Genomic DNA, 18,774 nt, shown 5'->3' with positions numbered 1-18,774 from the left:
CTTATATTACACTTTTTATTAAACGAACTATCGAATTGATAAATAACGTACCAAAAAATGTTTTGCACTTTCCTTAAATAAAAGCTACGAAATTACCTAATATGATTAACGTATATGTGAAAATTAATTATAATGAATAATAAATATTTGATAACAATTTTTGTATCTTAGTTCTTGTTTTAATTTTATATTATTAAAATATATTTAAAAATCACATTAAATATATAATAAAAACATTTATAATTTTTTTTATATGTTATATTTTGAATTTTTCAAAACGTCTATAAATTATTAGAAATTTGAAGATCCCCACTCTGAAAATTTTGTGATCAATAGATTATTTTTTTTGTCATAATAAGTTACAAATGATCATAAAATTGTATTAAGATGAATTTTTATTTAATATTATAAGAAGATACACATTATTTTAAAACCATATGAGTAAAAAATATCATTTAATAATAAAACATATATATTTATATATATATATAGATTATAATATATACCATAAGATTACATAAATATTTTAATATTAAAACTTTCAATGAATTTTCAAAAACATTTATAAATTATAAACTTATTAAAGATTTCACATTGAAAATTTTGTTATCGATGATTTAAATATTCAGTTATAAAATGATATGAATGATCATAGAACTGTATGATTATAAATTCTCATTTAATAAATGACTATATAAAATATACTATTCTTAGAAAAATAGGTTGGTCCATCTTGACTTACATTATATTTTTTATTAAACTAACTATCGAATTGATAAATAATCTACCAAAATTTTTTTGCACTTTCCTTAATTAGAAGCTACGAAATTACCTAATATGATTAACGTATATATGAAAATTAATTATTATGAATAATAAATATTTGATAACAATTTTGGTATCTTAGTTCTTTTTTTTAATTTTATATTATTGAAAGATATTAAAAAATCACATTAAATATATAATAAAAACATTTATATTTTTTCTTATATGTTATATTTGAATTTTTCAAAACGTCTATATATTATTAGAAATTTGAATATTCCCACTCTGAAAATTTTGTGATCAATAGATTATTTTTTTGTTATAATAAGTTACAAATGATCATAAAATATAACGCATATGAATTTTTATTTAATGAATATTCAAACTAAATAATATATATATATATATAAACATTAATGATTTAAAGCAACAAGATTGGCTGATCAATTTAGTCGTCCAGTTGAAATCTTTCAAAAGTATGTGAAAAACTAAAGTCAAAGTAAATATGGATTTTGATCAAAAAAAAAAAGTAAATATGGATTTAGAATAGTAGTTATATTTTACTAACCAATTCCGATATCCGGATTAATCCAAAATATAATAAAAAAAATAATAACTTAATCCCGCGCAAGGCGCGGGTCTTATCCTAGTAACATTTTATTTATGGGCCCAACCATGAAAGAAAGAACATGTAAGCATACGTTACATGCTGCTAATACATCAGCTTCATTAATTATTAATTAAAAAAAAATGGTGCTCTTCTTCTGAAGCTATAGCTCCCGGTTAATACCTCTGGTAACCATAAGATGATATCTCAAACTGACTTCTCTCGAGCCTATTCTCATAACCATACGGGTACGAATCCCCGAAAAGGTAGTCTGAAGTCGTCTTCCACGGATCAGAATCTGTGCTCTCCCAGCAAGAAACTTCAGCCGCACGGTTTTGATCCTCCTGGAGTCTTTTGTTACGTAAGACACAAGGAAAATAGCCTCCGAATATCACCTCGCACATATCCGTCGCTTCTAAGCCGTAACCTGACGGAACATACACAGCTTTCACTTCTCCTTTATCTTCAGCATCCGGTTTAGTAGTAGTTCCATAGCTTGAACTATCTTCTTTTTCCTCTTCTTCCTGATGAACATACACAGCTTTCACTTCTCCTGTATCTACACTTTCAGGTTTAGTAGTTACATAGCTTGAACTGTCATCTTCTTCTTCTTCCTCTTCATCCTCATCCTCATCCTCATCTTCTTCCCATTCTTCACCATCTTCCTCTTCTTCTTGATGATCATCTTCTTTAGTGGTTTCCAATGGTCTAGCTTCCTCTAAAGGTTCAGAGAACGTTACACGTTTCTTAACAACTTTCTTTTCACCACCATCGTAAACACCAAGAGGAACAGGAGCTATAACCTCTGGAGGAGAAGGAGGGTTTCCCTGAGCAGATGTTGAAGGAGGGTAACATATTTTCTCCGATGGAGGAAGAGGTTTCCCGTACGTTGCAGCGATATCGTAGCCACCACCGTACGGCGTCGGATCGTACTCCTCGAACTCCGGCTCGTTGAAGCCTTGAACAGAGCGATAGATGCAAAACTGAGGAGGAGACTCGTAGGTCGTGTAGACATTCGGATCGTAGAACAAGTGCTTAGGCTCAGACATGGTGTAGACAGAGTAAGCAACAGATGCAGAAGTTGTCTCATACTCAGATGATCCATTCCAATTATCATAATAAGGACTGTTATAACTCATTGGATCATAAGCACTACTATAACTCGTTGGATTGAAACCAAACTGCTGATGCTGATTGTTATCATAATAGTTATGATCATAGAGATTATTGTTAACCTGGTTGAAGTCGTATGGGATCTGGTAATGCTCATAGTAATTAGCCATCTTGGGATTTGATCCTCAGAGAGAGAGCTTCAAGGATGATCTTGAAAGTCTCTCTTGCTCTGCTGTTGGTTGGTGGAGCATTGATTTAACAGATCTGAAACGTTTGGTGTTATGTCAATGAAGTGTATTATTTTCCATGTGATGTGTTGATAAGGTGGGGACGACTCTGATGTAGATGGTGACGAGTGTGTAGTGACTAGACTATTGACAAGTTGCCTCCAGAATAAAAAAAAACGTGGACATAGATTCCAAGTTCCAACCAAACAACTATTATTTGAATACCTTGGTACGCGTTAACCGGACCTAAACCGTAACCAAAACTAGCCGAAGAACTTAAACCAGCGGTTCGAGATAAAGTGTAATTCTACATAACCATAAGTATTGTTCCAAAACATACATGATACTAGACGATTTTACATCCGGTTTGAATAAGCTAGGGACTAAGTAATCGATCAAAATCTCATACACTCCGTTACAAAGGACATTGTCTTATAATAGTTCAAGAGGAACCAGAAGCGGGTGGTGGTGCTTGTCTTGGTTTCCTCTGCTGCTCAGGAGGTGGTGGACCGTCTCTTTTTCTCTCGTACCTCTTACTTTGATACTTGGAGTTATTGCGCTGCTTTGGTTGGTAGGTTGGGTATGTGCAGGGGATAATCTCTCCATTGATGTACTTGTCGCCTAAACAGAGATACAAGTGAGTCAGCGAGTTCTATCTTAGTAAATTAACAGGCTTAGATAGGGGCTACCTCCATAGTCCTTGTTCTTGACATCTATGTAGGAGTCAGGCAAAACCCAGAGAACTCCAGGCAAACCTGTGAATATTGAAAGACTGAGAAGTAAGTATCTTTATAAGCATAAACTTTCAGTAAGAAAATGAAAGCTTTCCATAATCTAGTAAACTCACCCTTGAACTTCTCAGATGTTTCTTCGTCAATGGTGCATTGGAATCCAGTATAAGTGGTGGTACTGAATGCATACATATTCTTCTTTGCCTCTTCCATGCTGTGCAAATACACACAAGTACACTCAATAAAAGCACACACAAGGAATAGGTTACGCTGGAGTGGAACTTGGACACAGTCACTCAAACAAGTACACTAACTGGTTATAAAAGCAGCACGGCAATATGCATATAAGATTAAAGTTCTCTAAAAACAACTAGCAACAGAAAATAAACTTTAAGCAGTAGTCATTTCTTGCAAAACACAAGTCACCTTATCCGAGATATTCCAAGTCAGGAGTCCTAATCTAGTGCTATTCCACAAACATCCTTTTTTCCATGACTTGCTTAAAATGTTGACTCAATTATAACAAAGAGACAACCCATAAACAACATCTGTAATTCTTCCCCATATTTTCATTCTTGGATGTACGCATATGAAGACAGTGTGTTAGCAGTCGAATCCTAAATAAGAACTTTTTGCTATTTAATATGCGTAATTGCAATAGCTCAAGACCGCCTACTACTCTACATTGTTAATTGAAACCATTGCGTACTGCTATGAATCTCTTCATCGGAACATTATATCAGATGTTCAATCTGTTTGCATAACTCAAGAGATTAATAAAATAAGCAAGACTGAAACTTTACACTAATATATAAGTCCTGTTCGTTTGGTTGCCGCAGGTTTCGGCGTCAGCGGCGGCGGCAGCGACGGCGGCAGCGTCTTCGTTTCGCAGGCGCTGTTGCTGCCGCTGACGCTGCTGCATACTATATCGCAATCGGCGTCAGCCGCAGGACGCAGCGTTCGGACGCGGCGTCAGACGCAGCTTCCTGCGTCAACGAAACAAACAAGAGTTGACGCAGAATGTTGACGCTGCCGCTGCCGCTGGTCAACCAAACGAACAGCCCTATATATATATATATTCATAATAAACGAACCTCAACCTACTTTCAAACTCTCAAGGTAACCTCTAAGAACAAAATCAACTTCAAAGCAAACAATAAAGGTTAAGCCTTTACTGTCTTAAGAGAACTACTGAGAGAAGAGAGAAAACGAACCTTCCAAGAACAGTAGCGAGAGTGTTGAGGTAAGTATCAATCATCTGCTCTCTCGTTGGCGCTGGATCCTTGGGGAACTCCATCACAATCAGCCAGTGATTGTAATCGCACCCTGGAAGCATTATCGTCTCCCTCTGCTCGTTGCTGCTGCTCCTTCTCGACGAGTAATCCGAATCCACCGTCGCAGCCTTGACAATCGCAGCCCGACGCGAGGAGATGCTTTGGAGCAGAGGATTCCATTTTCCGGTAAGGCGGATACCGGAGGAGAGTGTAGGAGAGCGTGTCGGGTGGCTTACGGGAAGTACCGTTTTGGGGACAAGCACGGAAGAAGTTGTAGTGAAGGAAGCCATTGTGAATTGCAGACAGCAAGAGAGATTGTTCCGCTCGGACAACACTTTGACGATAGATTCAAGGGGATAATAAGACCTTTAAACGACATCGTATTGTCGTAAGATTCATCATTGGCTTGTGGACTTGCATTGGGCCGAGATTATGTTCAGCCCATAGCTACACTTAATCCAAATTCAACCTTAAAACTAGGAGTCTTCAATTTTATACTCCTTCTATTAAGATTTCTTAATAAATGTGTTTGACATTTTTCACACGTATAAAAAAATGCTTGAAATATATTTAAATTGTTATTAACTACACATATTTAACTAATACTATCTGAGATAAATATAATTATAAAATTAATGAAGTTTGCAATTAATTTTTAGCTGAAAGTAAATATAATTTGCACTGAAATTCTTAAGTAATATTTTTTGTGTAACAAGAAAAAATATTAGAATGACACTTATTATGAAATAAAAAATATTAATTAAAATTAATATAATTTTTTGTTTAACATTAGATATAAACTAATATCATTTATATTAATAATAGTTCTTTTTATTGAAACACAAGTTCAACAGAAGTTGTTATCTTGTTAAGATTACAGAGGAAAATAGTGATTGGCTTACATATTTTCAGATTCAACAAAATATCAAGTTGCAAGCTCAAAAATAAACAAATTTTAAATTCAACGGAAATAGAAACACTATCATAGTCTTCAACCAGGAAGAAGAAGAAGATTTGCAAGCATCTCCTTAATCAAGATGTAAGAGTTTAATCTTTTAAACCTTAATTAATTTCTTCTCTAATTCGTAATAAGCCTACACTACACTGTAAAAATAATAATTTCCACCCGAATTAGAAACCCAACAAATCTAACCATTGCGATTGAACCACTAATATACTATTGTAATTCAATACTCCTTATGTTTTTTAAGAGTATCATTTTAACATTTTTTTCTTATTGTACAAGGAATGCAATTTAAGAATTGTATTATAATTTATATTATTTTTAGTTTGATATTAGTTGTAAACTGCATTTTTCAATGTAAACTGCATTTATTGTATAAATAATTTTGTTTATCTCAAATACTATCAATCAAATATGTATAATTAATGAACATAAATGCATTTCAATAATTTTTTAATAGGCATACAAAATATCATAATGATATTTTTTAGTGAAACGGAAAGAATAATTTATACCCTGTAATGACCTTCATATAAAAAAAAAAAAAAAAGGACCTCTTGATTCTCGCTTGTGTCTCTCAATCTCAATCAGCTGCTTGCATTCATAGTTAATTATTTAAACATCACATGATAGTCACAAGCAGGCTGCTTGCTTGCTGGATTAATTAAAATTAAATCATGTGGCTGAGAGAGATTTCTTCAAAGGAAGGAATTAGTGAGCTGCTTAGTGGATGGTTATGAATCAGAAAGCCAGCTGTCTTATTCTCACCAAGACTTGTGTAATCTGAAGAAACTCAACTTAGTCATCAGATAATTAGTCACCACTTTCTTCTCTCCTGTCGTGAGAAACAAAAGAAAAAAAAATAGAGAGCATTTTTAGAGAATTCAAGAGAGAAAGAAGAGAAAATCAGTGGAGAAAAATCAAGAGAGTTTTGGGTGTTGTTTCTTCAACCAGGCTGTGTTGTTGTTGATGTGTGGAAGAAGAAAGGTAATTAAACTGATCAGATCAAATCACCAGCCTTGCTCTGTTCTGAACCAAGTTTTGTTTCTATTTTGATGATAGTCATATTGTGAGCTTAGCTTGAGAGGAGTGTTCAGCCAAGATCAACCCTTCTAGTTGTTTTGGTAAGCTGTAGTAAATTGGTTTGGATGTGGTGATCAGAGAACCTTATTAACCGTCATGAACCTTGTCCATTCTCAGGATCGTTTCAGCTCATTTGAGATCAGTTTCAGGCCTTCTTAAATTTGGTTTCAAGACTTGAATCAAGGTGAGTCTAGGCAGTTGGATGAATAAATCATGTATGAGTGTAGCATGATTTAGTTGCAGTGAATAGTCACGAATGATTAAGTGTTGTCTAATTATTCTTGAAGTGTTCAACTTATGTTAACTCTTAGGAAATTTTCTTAAGTGTTCATGGAGGTTTATCTATAACTTAGTACTTGTTCCCAAGTATTAATTATATATGCATTCATATAGTTAATAATTCATGGAAGTAATAATCATATGAAGTCTTAGTCAATACACATTACTTAAATATCCCCGTATTATACGAAGAGCCGTCACTTGTTCGTACGTGGTTCACGTAACGTTTCAAGTTGTACGAAGACACGGAGTTACGGTATTGCAGACTAGGGCCGTGTACTGGGTGACGATCCAGTGTCGGGTGTTCATCAAGTGATTATCCGAAGGAGATGAATTTTAATTATTTTTATTACCCGCTAAGCTCTTAGCCTTTTGTGGTTTCGGGTTTAGCATATGCCTATAAATATATATATATAATTATGAGTTAAGGGCGGGTGATATGGAGCGATGTATAGGAAGAGATTCATAGTGATTATGTACTAATACTTGAATGATCATACTAATGCATTATTGTGATTGCTTGTGTTGATTTGTTGTGTTGTGATTCTAGATTCACTGAGTATTTGTTACTCACGACTCATTCGTGTGTGCAGGTAACCATTAGGCGGGAGATACTTTTCTCTTTTGGACTAGAAGGAACGGCGTAATCAGCGGTAGTTTTTGTTGTCCTTGCAACGAACCTTTTGATGTATATTTACTGTAAAACGTTGTTGGGCGATAGGCCGTAGGATAAAACTATAACGGTTTGTAAAATGTTTAAAGTAAATAAATAAGGTATAAAGAATGTTTTATAAACTACTAGTTCTCACATGATATTAGTCCTTGTCCGGGACAAACCAACTATCGAGTATTGCTTGTCGGGTTGAAAAGCCTAGAGTGATATCCGATAGGAGCGTCGGTGTTCTCAGTTTGTTGATCTAAGGTGATCGGAATTATTCTGGGAACCTCGGATCGACCTTCGGGGAACAACGACGGTGTCATTTCCGGTCATCTATGATCGGGGGTGCCACAAAGGTGGTATCAGAGCATTGTTATATGATGCTTGAATGGGACTTGTTTCAAATATATTTTCGTGTCAAAATGTGTCGCAAGGATAATTAGTATATGCTGGTTTGTTCCTTCTTTTTGAAATAGATAGAACTGGGTAGAAACTTACCATGATCTTTCCTTGCAGATGCCACCGAGACAGGCCAGACGTGGTGGAGCTTATCTACCGATATCTATTTCCTCATCTCCAGACTCTTCACCGCCATCTACTCCGGCACCACTTCCGACCCCTAGCTTTGAGGTTACACCTTCGGGCTCTAGCTTTGAGTCTGATCCATCTGAGGATTCACATGAGTATATTCCACTTCAAACGCCGATGCCTATGTCACCAGATCCGTATTACACAGATATAGAGGTCGATGTTGTTCATGATCATCCTGCCGAACATCCTGCCGCCCATGCAGCTGCCGCAGAAGATGTTCCACATGTTCATGCTGAAGCACCACCAGCAGCACAACCTGCGCCAGCGCCAGCGCCAACTGATCCAGCGATAGTGGCACTTCTAGAATTGATGGCGGAGATGGTAAACTTACAACATCAAACTCTTAATGCACAGCGTGCGCAGCCAGCTCCGGTACCTACCACGTCACATCCTGACTTTTTGAAGATTGTTATGCTCATGAAGAACTTGGGTACTAGACACTACCGAGGAGGGACTGATCCGTTCGAGGCTGATGCATGGTTACAGAACCTTGAGGGAAACTTTCGGGCGACTCGCTGTCAGGATGAGTTCAAGAAAGATGTGGCTGTGTACTACTTGGAGAAGGATGCATTGAGCTGGTGGTTGTGTGTAGACCGCTACCTTGGTAATGTGACAACTACTTGGTCAGACTTTCGTCAAGCATTTCAGCGGAAGTATTTTCCACCAGAGGCTAGAGATCGTCTTGAGGCTCAGTTCATGGCGTTGGTACAGGGAGATAATTCTGTTAGGAGGTACGAATCAGAGTTCACCCGCCTCAGGCGTTACGTTCACCACGGTCAGGAAGACGAGCCTATGATTATCAGGAAGTTCCTTCGAGGACTTAGTCCATACATTAGGAGCCGTCTTGAAGCTGTTGAGTTTGGTAGACTTTCTGACTTGGTGGAGCGAGCAGTGAATGTAGAAGAAGCTATCATCGCGGAACGCGCATCGTCGAGTCATTCCGCAGAAATACGACGCCAGGCTACCCAGAGTCAGCAACCGTCTCCGTCCATGATGGATCGAGGTCATAGAGGCAGAGCAGTTCGTGGAGGACGTTCAGGAGGACATCGTCAGAGAACTCAGACTTGCTTTGGTTGTGGCCAGAGGGGCCATATAGCTAGAGATTGTCCGAATGGAGGACAATACAGGCCGGCGGTACCACCCAGTGTTACTTGCTTCACGTGTGGAGAGCGAGGACATTACGCAACATCTTGTCCTCGTACCCACCCTACATCTTCAGATGCACCACGAGCTCCACAGGCTGGATCATCTCGTTCCCCTTTACCCTTTCCCATACCACCAGCGAAGCGTCAGGCCATTTCTGGTAGGGCCTATGCCTTAGAGTTACCTGGACCACCGGGACCACCGAAGGGTCCTATCACAGGTTTATATTCTTATCCTATTGAGTGTTGTGTGATATCTTTTTTAAAAAAAAAAAAAAAAAAATTGATCGGTGCATTAGTAGATTAAAAAAAAAAAAAAAGAATGCTATGTGAATGGTTGAATTATTAATTTAACTTGAAGTCAATTATATATATAGGTACTTTGGCTGTGGGTGGAATTTCAGCCCATATCTTGTTCGATTCGGGAGCAACACATAGTTTTGTAGCTCCCGAAGTAGCGTCTAGACTCAAGGGAGAATTCACTAAGGTGAATTTAAATATTCCTGTTTTAACTCCCGGTGATCAAGTTCTTGAAACCGAAGGCTGCATCTTAGAAGTTCCGATCACTATCCAAGGCATGATTTTTCCGACCCATTTGTTAATACTTCCTTTAGAGCGGTACGAGGTCATCCTAGGAATGGATTGGCTGTCTAGTTACCGAGCTCATCTCGATTGTGGTCGAGGGAAGATTTTCTTTGAAAGAGATACCCAACCCTCTTTAGCTTACCAAGGCATTGTACCGAGTGTTGGAGTGTCGCTAGTTTCAGCCTTGAGAGTAGAGAACCTTCTGAAACAGAATGAAGAAGTGTATCTAGTTACCTTAATTGCTGGGAAATTAGACGATGAGAAAGAGCAGAACTTAGAAGACATCCCCATAGTCCGAGAATACAAAGACGTGTTTAAGGTATTAGAGGGATTACCACCGTCCAGAAATAACCCTTTTAGTATAACTTTAGAACCCGGATCAGCTGCAATAGCAAAGGCACCGTACCGAATGGCTCCAGCTGAACTCGCTGAGTTGAAGCAACAGTTAGCTGATTTGCTAGAGAAAGGTTTCATTCGTCCTAGTTCATCACCGTGGGGAGCGCCTGTGCTGTTCGTAAAGAAGAAAGACGGAAGTATGCGGTTATGTATTGATTATCGTGGAATCAACAACGTGACCATCAAAGACAAGTATCCACTTCCAAGAATTGATGAGCTTTTAGATCAGTTGCAAGGTGCAAGTTGGTTTTCGAAGATTGATTTGGCTTCGGGTTATCATCAAATTCTGATTTCCGAGACCGACATCATGAAGACTGCTTTTAGGACACGCTATGGACAATTCGAGTTCGTAGTAATGCCTTTTGGTCTTACCAATGCCCCAGCTGCCTTTATGCGTTTGATGAATGACGTATTTCGAGATTACTTGGACGAGTTTGTTATCATATTCATTGATGACATTCTCATATATTCCCGAAGTGCGGAAGAACACGAGGAGCATCTACGCATGGTTCTCGACCGTCTACGAGATCAAAATCTTTTTGCAAAGCTCAGTAAGTGTCGTTTCTGGAAAAGAGAAGTTGGATTCTTAGGACATCGAGTGTCAGAACAAGGAGTTTCTGTTGATCCAGAAAAGATAGCTGCTATCAAAGAATGGCCGCGTCCAACTTGTGTTACCGAGATTCGAAGTTTCCTTGGATTGGCTGGCTATTACCGGAAATTTGTTCAAGGGTTTGCAAGCATATCGAAGCCGTTGACTCTTCTAACTGGCAAAGATGTCGCCTATGAGTGGAGTACAGAAACCAAAGAAGCGTTTGATAAGTTGAAGGAAGCTTTAACCTCTGCACCTATCTTAGCTTTGCCTAAGCCTGGCCAACCGTATACAGTGTATACAGATGCATCTCATGTTGGTTTAGGTTGTGTGCTGATGCAAGACGATAGGGTAATCGCCTATGCATCAAGGCAACTAAGGAAGCATGAAATAAACTATCCGACACATGATTTGGAGATGGCCGCAGTTGTTTTTGCACTTCGAATTTGGCGATCATATTTGTATGGTGAGAAGATCCAAGTGTTCACTGACCATAAAAGCCTTAAATATCTTTTCACTCAACCTGATTTGAACCTAAGGCAAAGACGATGGATGGAGTTTGTAGCTGACTACGACATGCAGATTTTATACCATCCAGGAAAAGCAAATGTGGTTGCTGATGCTTTGAGCAGAAGGAAAGTTGATGTGGATATCGAAAAGGAACTCCAGAACCTTGAAACAGAATTCAAGATGATTAGTTTGGCTACCTTAGAAGGTGAGGAAGGAGAACCTTTCGGATTACAAGCAGTGAGCCAAGCCGGTTTACTTGCTCGTATCCGAGAATGTCAAATAAGAGATGTTAACTTGAAAAAGATCCGAGAGCAGTTGATTGAAGGCAATTTTGGTGGATATCAAGTTGCGAGTGATGGAACCTTGTTACTCAATGGTCGAGTAACCGTTCCGAAAGCAGAAGGACTTCGAGAAGAGATTTTAAGAAGTGCACACCATTCTCTTTTGAGCATCCATCCCGGAAGCACGAAGATGTATCGAGATATCAGAAGGTATTACCACTGGCCCGGAATGAAGAGAGATGTAGCAACGTGGGTTTCTCAGTGTCAGGCTTGCCAACAAATAAAGGCCGAACATCAAGTTCCAAGTGGCTTACTTCAAAGTCTACCAATCCCTGAATGGAAATGGGATGCTGTGGCGATGGACTTTATTTCTGGTTTACCTAGAGCGCCAGGCCGTGGGAATGATGCAATATGGGTAATTGTCGATCGTCTTACTAAATCTGCTCATTTCCTACCAATGAAACTCACAGACAAAGTGGAGACATTAGCAGAGTTATACTTGAAAGAAATTGTAAAGCTTCATGGGGTACCAGCAAATGTAGTATCAGACCGAGACCCGCGCTTTACTGCTAAATTTTGGCGAGCTTTTCAACAAGCTTTGGGAACTGAATTGCACATGAGTACTGCGTTTCATCCAGAAACCGATGGTCAAACCGAAAGAACAATCAGAACCCTAGAAGATCTGTTAAGGTTGTGTATTCTTGATTGGAATGGTCCGTGGGATAAGTTTCTGCCGTTGATAGAGTTTTCTTACAACAATAGCTACCACTCGAGCATCGGAATGTCACCGTATGAAGCACTATATGGTCGACCTTGTAGAACACCAGTGTGTTGGGCAGAAGTTGGTGAGCGAAGAATGCTTGGTCCAGAAATTGTAGATGAGACTGCTGAAAAAGTAAGAGTGATTCAAGCAAATATGAAGAAGGCTCAAGATCGTCAAAAGAAGTATGCAGATCGCGGTAGAAGAGAAGTCAGCTTTGCAGTAAATGATTTAGTCTTCTTAAAGGTAGCTGCACAGAAAGGAAAGGAACGATTCGGAAAAGTTGGGAAGTTAGCAACCCGTTACATAGGTCCGTACCGAATTGTTACTAAAGTCGGAGAAGTAGCCTACCGACTTGAACTTCCATCTGATATGCCTATGCATCCGGTATTTCATGTATCGATGTTGCGTAAGCATATACCAGACCCCAATATGGTAGAGACGCAACAACCAGAGAACTTGCAACCAAACCTCACCTATCCTGAAGGTCCTTTGCGGATAGGTGAATGTCGTATCAAGAGATTGAGGAACCGAGAGATTTCTCAAGTTCAAGTATTTTGGGGCAAGGGTCAGAGAGTTATTGTCACATGGGAGGATGAAGATAAGTTCAGAGCTGATTATCCAGAGTTCTTCTCAGGCGTCCAGTGAAGTGTGCACAGTTATATTTTGAGAATTCGGGGACGAATTCTTTTGAGAGGGGAAGAATGTAATGACCTTCATATAAAAAAAAAAAAAAAAGGACCTCTTGATTCTCGCTTGTGTCTCTCAATCTCAATCAGCTGCTTGCATTCATAGTTAATTATTTAAACATCACATGATAGTCACAAGCAGGCTGCTTGCTTGCTGGATTAATTAAAATTAAATCATGTGGCTGAGAGAGATTTCTTCAAAGGAAGGAATTAGTGAGCTGCTTAGTGGATGGTTATGAATCAGAAAGCCAGCTGTCTTATTCTCACCAAGACTTGTGTAATCTGAAGAAACTCAACTTAGTCATCAGATAATTAGTCACCACTTTCTTCTCTCCTGTCGTGAGAAACAAAAGAAAAAAAATAGAGAGCATTTTTAGAGAATTCAAGAGAGAAAGAAGAGAAAATCAGTGGAGAAAAATCAAGAGAGTTTTGGGTGTTGTTTCTTCAACCAGGCTGTGTTGTTGTTGATGTGTGGAAGAAGAAAGGTAATTAAACTGATCAGATCAAATCACCAGCCTTGCTCTGTTCTGAACCAAGTTTTGTTTCTATTTTGATGATAGTCATATTGTGAGCTTAGCTTGAGAGGAGTGTTCAGCCAAGATCAACCCTTCTAGTTGTTTTGGTAAGCTGTAGTAAATTGGTTTGGATGTGGTGATCAGAGAACCTTATTAACCGTCATGAACCTTGTCCATTCTCAGGATCGTTTCAGCTCATTTGAGATCAGTTTCAGGCCTTCTTAAATTTGGTTTCAAGACTTGAATCAAGGTGAGTCTAGGCAGTTGGATGAATAAATCATGTATGAGTGTAGCATGATTTAGTTGCAGTGAATAGTCACGAATGATTAAGTGTTGTCTAATTATTCTTGAAGTGTTCAACTTATGTTAACTCTTAGGAAATTTTCTTAAGTGTTCATGGAGGTTTATCTATAACTTAGTACTTGTTCCCAAGTATTAATTATATATGCATTCATATAGTTAATAATTCATGGAAGTAATAATCATATGAAGTCTTAGTCAATACACATTACTTAAATATCCCCGTATTATACGAAGAGCCGTCACTTGTTCGTACGTGGTTCACGTAACGTTTCAAGTTGTACGAAGACACGGAGTTACGGTATTGCAGACTAGGGCCGTGTACTGGGTGACGATCCAGTGTCGGGTGTTCATCAAGTGATTATCCGAAGGAGATGAATTTTAATTATTTTTATTACCCGCTAAGCTCTTAGCCTTTTGTGGTTTCGGGTTTAGCATATGCCTATAAATATATATATATAATTATGAGTTAAGGGCGGGTGATATGGAGCGATGTATAGGAAGAGATTCATAGTGATTATGTACTAATACTTGAATGATCATACTAATGCATTATTGTGATTGCTTGTGTTGATTTGTTGTGTTGTGATTCTAGATTCACTGAGTATTTGTTACTCACGACTCATTCGTGTGTGCAGGTAACCATTAGGCGGGAGATACTTTTCTCTTTTGGACTAGAAGGAACGGCGTAATCAGCGGTAGTTTTTGTTGTCCTTGCAACGAACCTTTTGATGTATATTTACTGTAAAACGTTGTTGGGCGATAGGCCGTAGGATAAAACTATAACGGTTTGTAAAATGTTTAAAGTAAATAAATAAGGTATAAAGAATGTTTTATAAACTACTAGTTCTCACATGATATTAGTCCTTGTCCGGGACAAACCAACTATCGAGTATTGCTTGTCGGGTTGAAAAGCCTAGAGTGATATCCGATAGGAGCGTCGGTGTTCTCAGTTTGTTGATCTAAGGTGATCGGAATTATTCTGGGAACCTCGGATCGACCTTCGGGGAACAACGACGGTGTCATTTCCGGTCATCTATGATCGGGGGTGCCACAAAGGTGGTATCAGAGCATTGTTATATGATGCTTGAATGGGACTTGTTTCAAATATATTTTCGTGTCAAAATGTGTCGCAAGGATAATTAGTATATGCTGGTTTGTTCCTTCTTTTTGAAATAGATAGAACTGGGTAGAAACTTACCATGATCTTTCCTTGCAGATGCCACCGAGACAGGCCAGACGTGGTGGAGCTTATCTACCGATATCTATTTCCTCATCTCCAGACTCTTCACCGCCATCTACTCCGGCACCACTTCCGACCCCTAGCTTTGAGGTTACACCTTCGGGCTCTAGCTTTGAGTCTGATCCATCTGAGGATTCACATGAGTATATTCCACTTCAAACGCCGATGCCTATGTCACCAGATCCGTATTACACAGATATAGAGGTCGATGTTGTTCATGATCATCCTGCCGAACATCCTGCCGCCCATGCAGCTGCCGCAGAAGATGTTCCACATGTTCATGCTGAAGCACCACCAGCAGCACAACCTGCGCCAGCGCCAGCGCCAACTGATCCAGCGATAGTGGCACTTCTAGAATTGATGGCGGAGATGGTAAACTTACAACATCAAACTCTTAATGCACAGCGTGCGCAGCCAGCTCCGGTACCTACCACGTCACATCCTGACTTTTTGAAGATTGTTATGCTCATGAAGAACTTGGGTACTAGACACTACCGAGGAGGGACTGATCCGTTCGAGGCTGATGCATGGTTACAGAACCTTGAGGGAAACTTTCGGGCGACTCGCTGTCAGGATGAGTTCAAGAAAGATGTGGCTGTGTACTACTTGGAGAAGGATGCATTGAGCTGGTGGTTGTGTGTAGACCGCTACCTTGGTAATGTGACAACTACTTGGTCAGACTTTCGTCAAGCATTTCAGCGGAAGTATTTTCCACCAGAGGCTAGAGATCGTCTTGAGGCTCAGTTCATGGCGTTGGTACAGGGAGATAATTCTGTTAGGAGGTACGAATCAGAGTTCACCCGCCTCAGGCGTTACGTTCACTACGGTCAGGAAGACGAGCCTATGATTATCAGGAAGTTCCTTCGAGGACTTAGTCCATACATTAGGAGCCGTCTTGAAGCTGTTGAGTTTGGTAGACTTTCTGACTTGGTGGAGCGAGCAGTGAATGTAGAAGAAGCTATCATCGCGGAACGCGCATCGTCGAGTCATTCCGCAGAAATACGACGCCAGGCTACCCAGAGTCAGCAACCGTCTCCGTCCATGATGGATCGAGGTCATAGAGGCAGAGCAGTTCGTGGAGGACGTTCAGGAGGACATCGTCAGAGAACTCAGACTTGCTTTGGTTGTGGCCAGAGGGGCCATATAGCTAGAGATTGTCCGAATGGAGGACAATACAGGCCGGCGGTACCACCCAGTGTTACTTGCTTCACGTGTGGAGAGCGAGGACATTACGCAACATCTTGTCCTCGTACCCACCCTACATCTTCAGATGCACCACGAGCTCCACAGGCTGGATCATCTCGTTCCCCTTTACCCTTTCCCATACCACCAGCGAAGCGTCAGGCCATTTCTGGTAGGGCCTATGCCTTAGAGTTACCTGGACCACCGGGACCACCGAAGGGTCCTATCACAGGTTTATATTCTTATCCTATTGAGTGTTGTGTGATATCTTTTTAAAAAAAAAAAAAAAAAAAATTGATCGGTGCATTAGTAGATTAAAAAAAAAAAAAAAAAGAATGCTATGTGAATGGTTGAATTATTAATTTAACTTGAAGTCAATTATATATATAGGTACTTTGGCTGTGGGTGGAATTTCAGCCCATATCTTGTTCGATTCGGGAGCAACACATAGTTTTGTAGCTCCCGAAGTAGCGTCTAGACTCAAGGGAGAATTCACTAAGGTGAATTTAAATATTCCTGTTTTAACTCCCGGTGATCAAGTTCTTGAAACCGAAGGCTGCATCTTAGAAGTTCCGATCACTATCCAAGGCATGATTTTTCCGACCCATTTGTTAATACTTCCTTTAGAGCGGTACGAGGTCATCCTAGGAATGGATTGGCTGTCTAGTTACCGAGCTCATCTCGATTGTGGTCGAGGGAAGATTTTCTTTGAAAGAGATACCCAACCCTCTTTAGCTTACCAAGGCATTGTACCGAGTGTTGGAGTGTCGCTAGTTTCAGCCTTGAGAGTAGAGAACCTTCTGAAACAGAATGAAGAAGTGTATCTAGTTACCTTAATTGCTGGGAAATTAGACGATGAGAAAGAGCAGAACTTAGAAGACATCCCCATAGTCCGAGAATACAAAGACGTGTTTAAGGTATTAGAGGGATTACCACCGTCCAGAAATAACCCTTTTAGTATAACTTTAGAACCCGGATCAGCTGCAATAGCAAAGGCACCGTACCGAATGGCTCCAGCTGAACTCGCTGAGTTGAAGCAACAGTTAGCTGATTTGCTAGAGAAAGGTTTCATTCGTCCTAGTTCATCACCGTGGGGAGCGCCTGTGCTGTTCGTAAAGAAGAAAGACGGAAGTATGCGGTTATGTATTGATTATCGTGGAATCAACAACGTGACCATCAAAGACAAGTATCCACTTCCAAGAATTGATGAGCTTTTAGATCAGTTGCAAGGTGCAAGTTGGTTTTCGAAGATTGATTTGGCTTCGGGTTATCATCAAATTCTGATTTCCGAGACCGACATCATGAAGACTGCTTTTAGGACACGCTATGGACAATTCGAGTTCGTAGTAATGCCTTTTGGTCTTACCAATGCCCCAGCTGCCTTTATGCGTTTGATGAATGACGTATTTCGAGATTACTTGGACGAGTTTGTTATCATATTCATTGATGACATTCTCATATATTCCCGAAGTGCGGAAGAACACGAGGAGCATCTACGCATGGTTCTCGACCGTCTACGAGATCAAAATCTTTTTGCAAAGCTCAGTAAGTGTCGTTTCTGGAAAAGAGAAGTTGGATTCTTAGGACATCGAGTGTCAGAACAAGGAGTTTCTGTTGATCCAGAAAAGATAGCTGCTATCAAAGAATGGCCGCGTCCAACTTGTGTTACCGAGATTCGAAGTTTCCTTGGATTGGCTGGCTATTACCGGAAATTTGTTCAAGGGTTTGCAAGCATATCGAAGCCGTTGACTCTTCTAACTGGCAAAGATGTCGCCTATGAGTGGAGTACAGAAACCAAAGAAGCGTTTGATAAGTTGAAGGAAGCTTTAACCTCTGCACCTATCTTAGCTTTGCCTAAGCCTGGCCAACCGTATACAGTGTATACAGATGCATCTCATGTTGGTTTAGGTTGTGTGCTGATGCAAGACGATAGGGTAATCGCCTATGCATCAAGGCAACTAAGGAAGCATGAAATAAACTATCCGACACATGATTTGGAGATGGCCGCAGTTGTTTTTGCACTTCGAATTTGGCGATCATATTTGTATGGTGAGAAGATCCAAGTGTTCACTGACCATAAAAGCCTTAAATATCTTTTCACTCAACCTGATTTGAACCTAAGGCAAAGACGATGGATGGAGTTTGTAGCTGACTACGACATGCAGATTTTATACCATCCAGGAAAAGCAAATGTGGTTGCTGATGCTTTGAGCAGAAGGAAAGTTGATGTGGATATCGAAAAGGAACTCCAGAACCTTGAAACAGAATTCAAGATGATTAGTTTGGCTAC

At 39.6% G+C, this 18,774-nt stretch overlaps 2 protein-coding genes across 2 annotated transcripts; both read right to left on the bottom strand.

Annotated features, from left to right (window-relative positions):
• Window positions 1–1,436: 1,436 nt before the first annotated feature.
• Window positions 1,437–2,727, bottom strand: LOC103871904 (probable serine/threonine-protein kinase kinX). The gene has a single exon (XM_009150233.3). The coding sequence runs from the start codon at window positions 2,653–2,655 to the stop codon at window positions 1,549–1,551; it is 1,107 nt and encodes a 368-aa protein (XP_009148481.1). The 5' UTR covers window positions 2,656–2,727; the 3' UTR covers window positions 1,437–1,548.
• A 249-nt stretch (window positions 2,728–2,976) lies between these two features.
• On the bottom strand, window positions 2,977–5,065 carry LOC103871903 (multiple organellar RNA editing factor 9, chloroplastic). Its single transcript, XM_009150232.3, has 4 exons — window positions 4,658–5,065; window positions 3,560–3,657; window positions 3,402–3,467; window positions 2,977–3,333 (listed from the first exon to the last, which is right to left on the bottom strand). The coding sequence occupies exons 1-4, from the start codon at window positions 5,005–5,007 to the stop codon at window positions 3,155–3,157; spliced, it is 693 nt and encodes a 230-aa protein (XP_009148480.1). The 5' UTR covers window positions 5,008–5,065; the 3' UTR covers window positions 2,977–3,154.
• Window positions 5,066–18,774: the final 13,709 nt, after the last annotated feature.

Source organism: Brassica rapa, chromosome A06, assembly GCF_000309985.2.
Source record: "Brassica rapa cultivar Chiifu-401-42 chromosome A06, CAAS_Brap_v3.01, whole genome shotgun sequence".
NCBI classification, from domain to species: Eukaryota; Viridiplantae; Streptophyta; class Magnoliopsida; order Brassicales; family Brassicaceae; genus Brassica; species Brassica rapa.
The sequence above is the reverse complement of the archived record's forward strand: the minus strand, read 5'-3'. Positions and strand labels throughout refer to the sequence as shown.

What these genes read in the sequence shown, in the direction of transcription:
- LOC103871904 (XM_009150233.3), bottom strand. Translation starts at nt 2,655, where the DNA reads ATGGCTAATTACTATGAGCATTACCAGATCCCATACGACTTCAACCAG.
- LOC103871903 (XM_009150232.3), bottom strand. Translation starts at nt 5,007, where the DNA reads ATGGCTTCCTTCACTACAACTTCTTCCGTGCTTGTCCCCAAAACGGTA. An exon ending in AACATCTGAGAAGTTCAAGG is followed by an intron (nt 3,468 to 3,559) that starts GTGAGTTTACTA and finishes CAATATTCACAG; the next exon opens with GTTTGCCTGGAGTTCTCTGG. An exon ending in CAAGAACAAGGACTATGGAG is followed by an intron (nt 3,334 to 3,401) that starts GTAGCCCCTATC and finishes ATCTCTGTTTAG; the next exon opens with GCGACAAGTACATCAATGGA.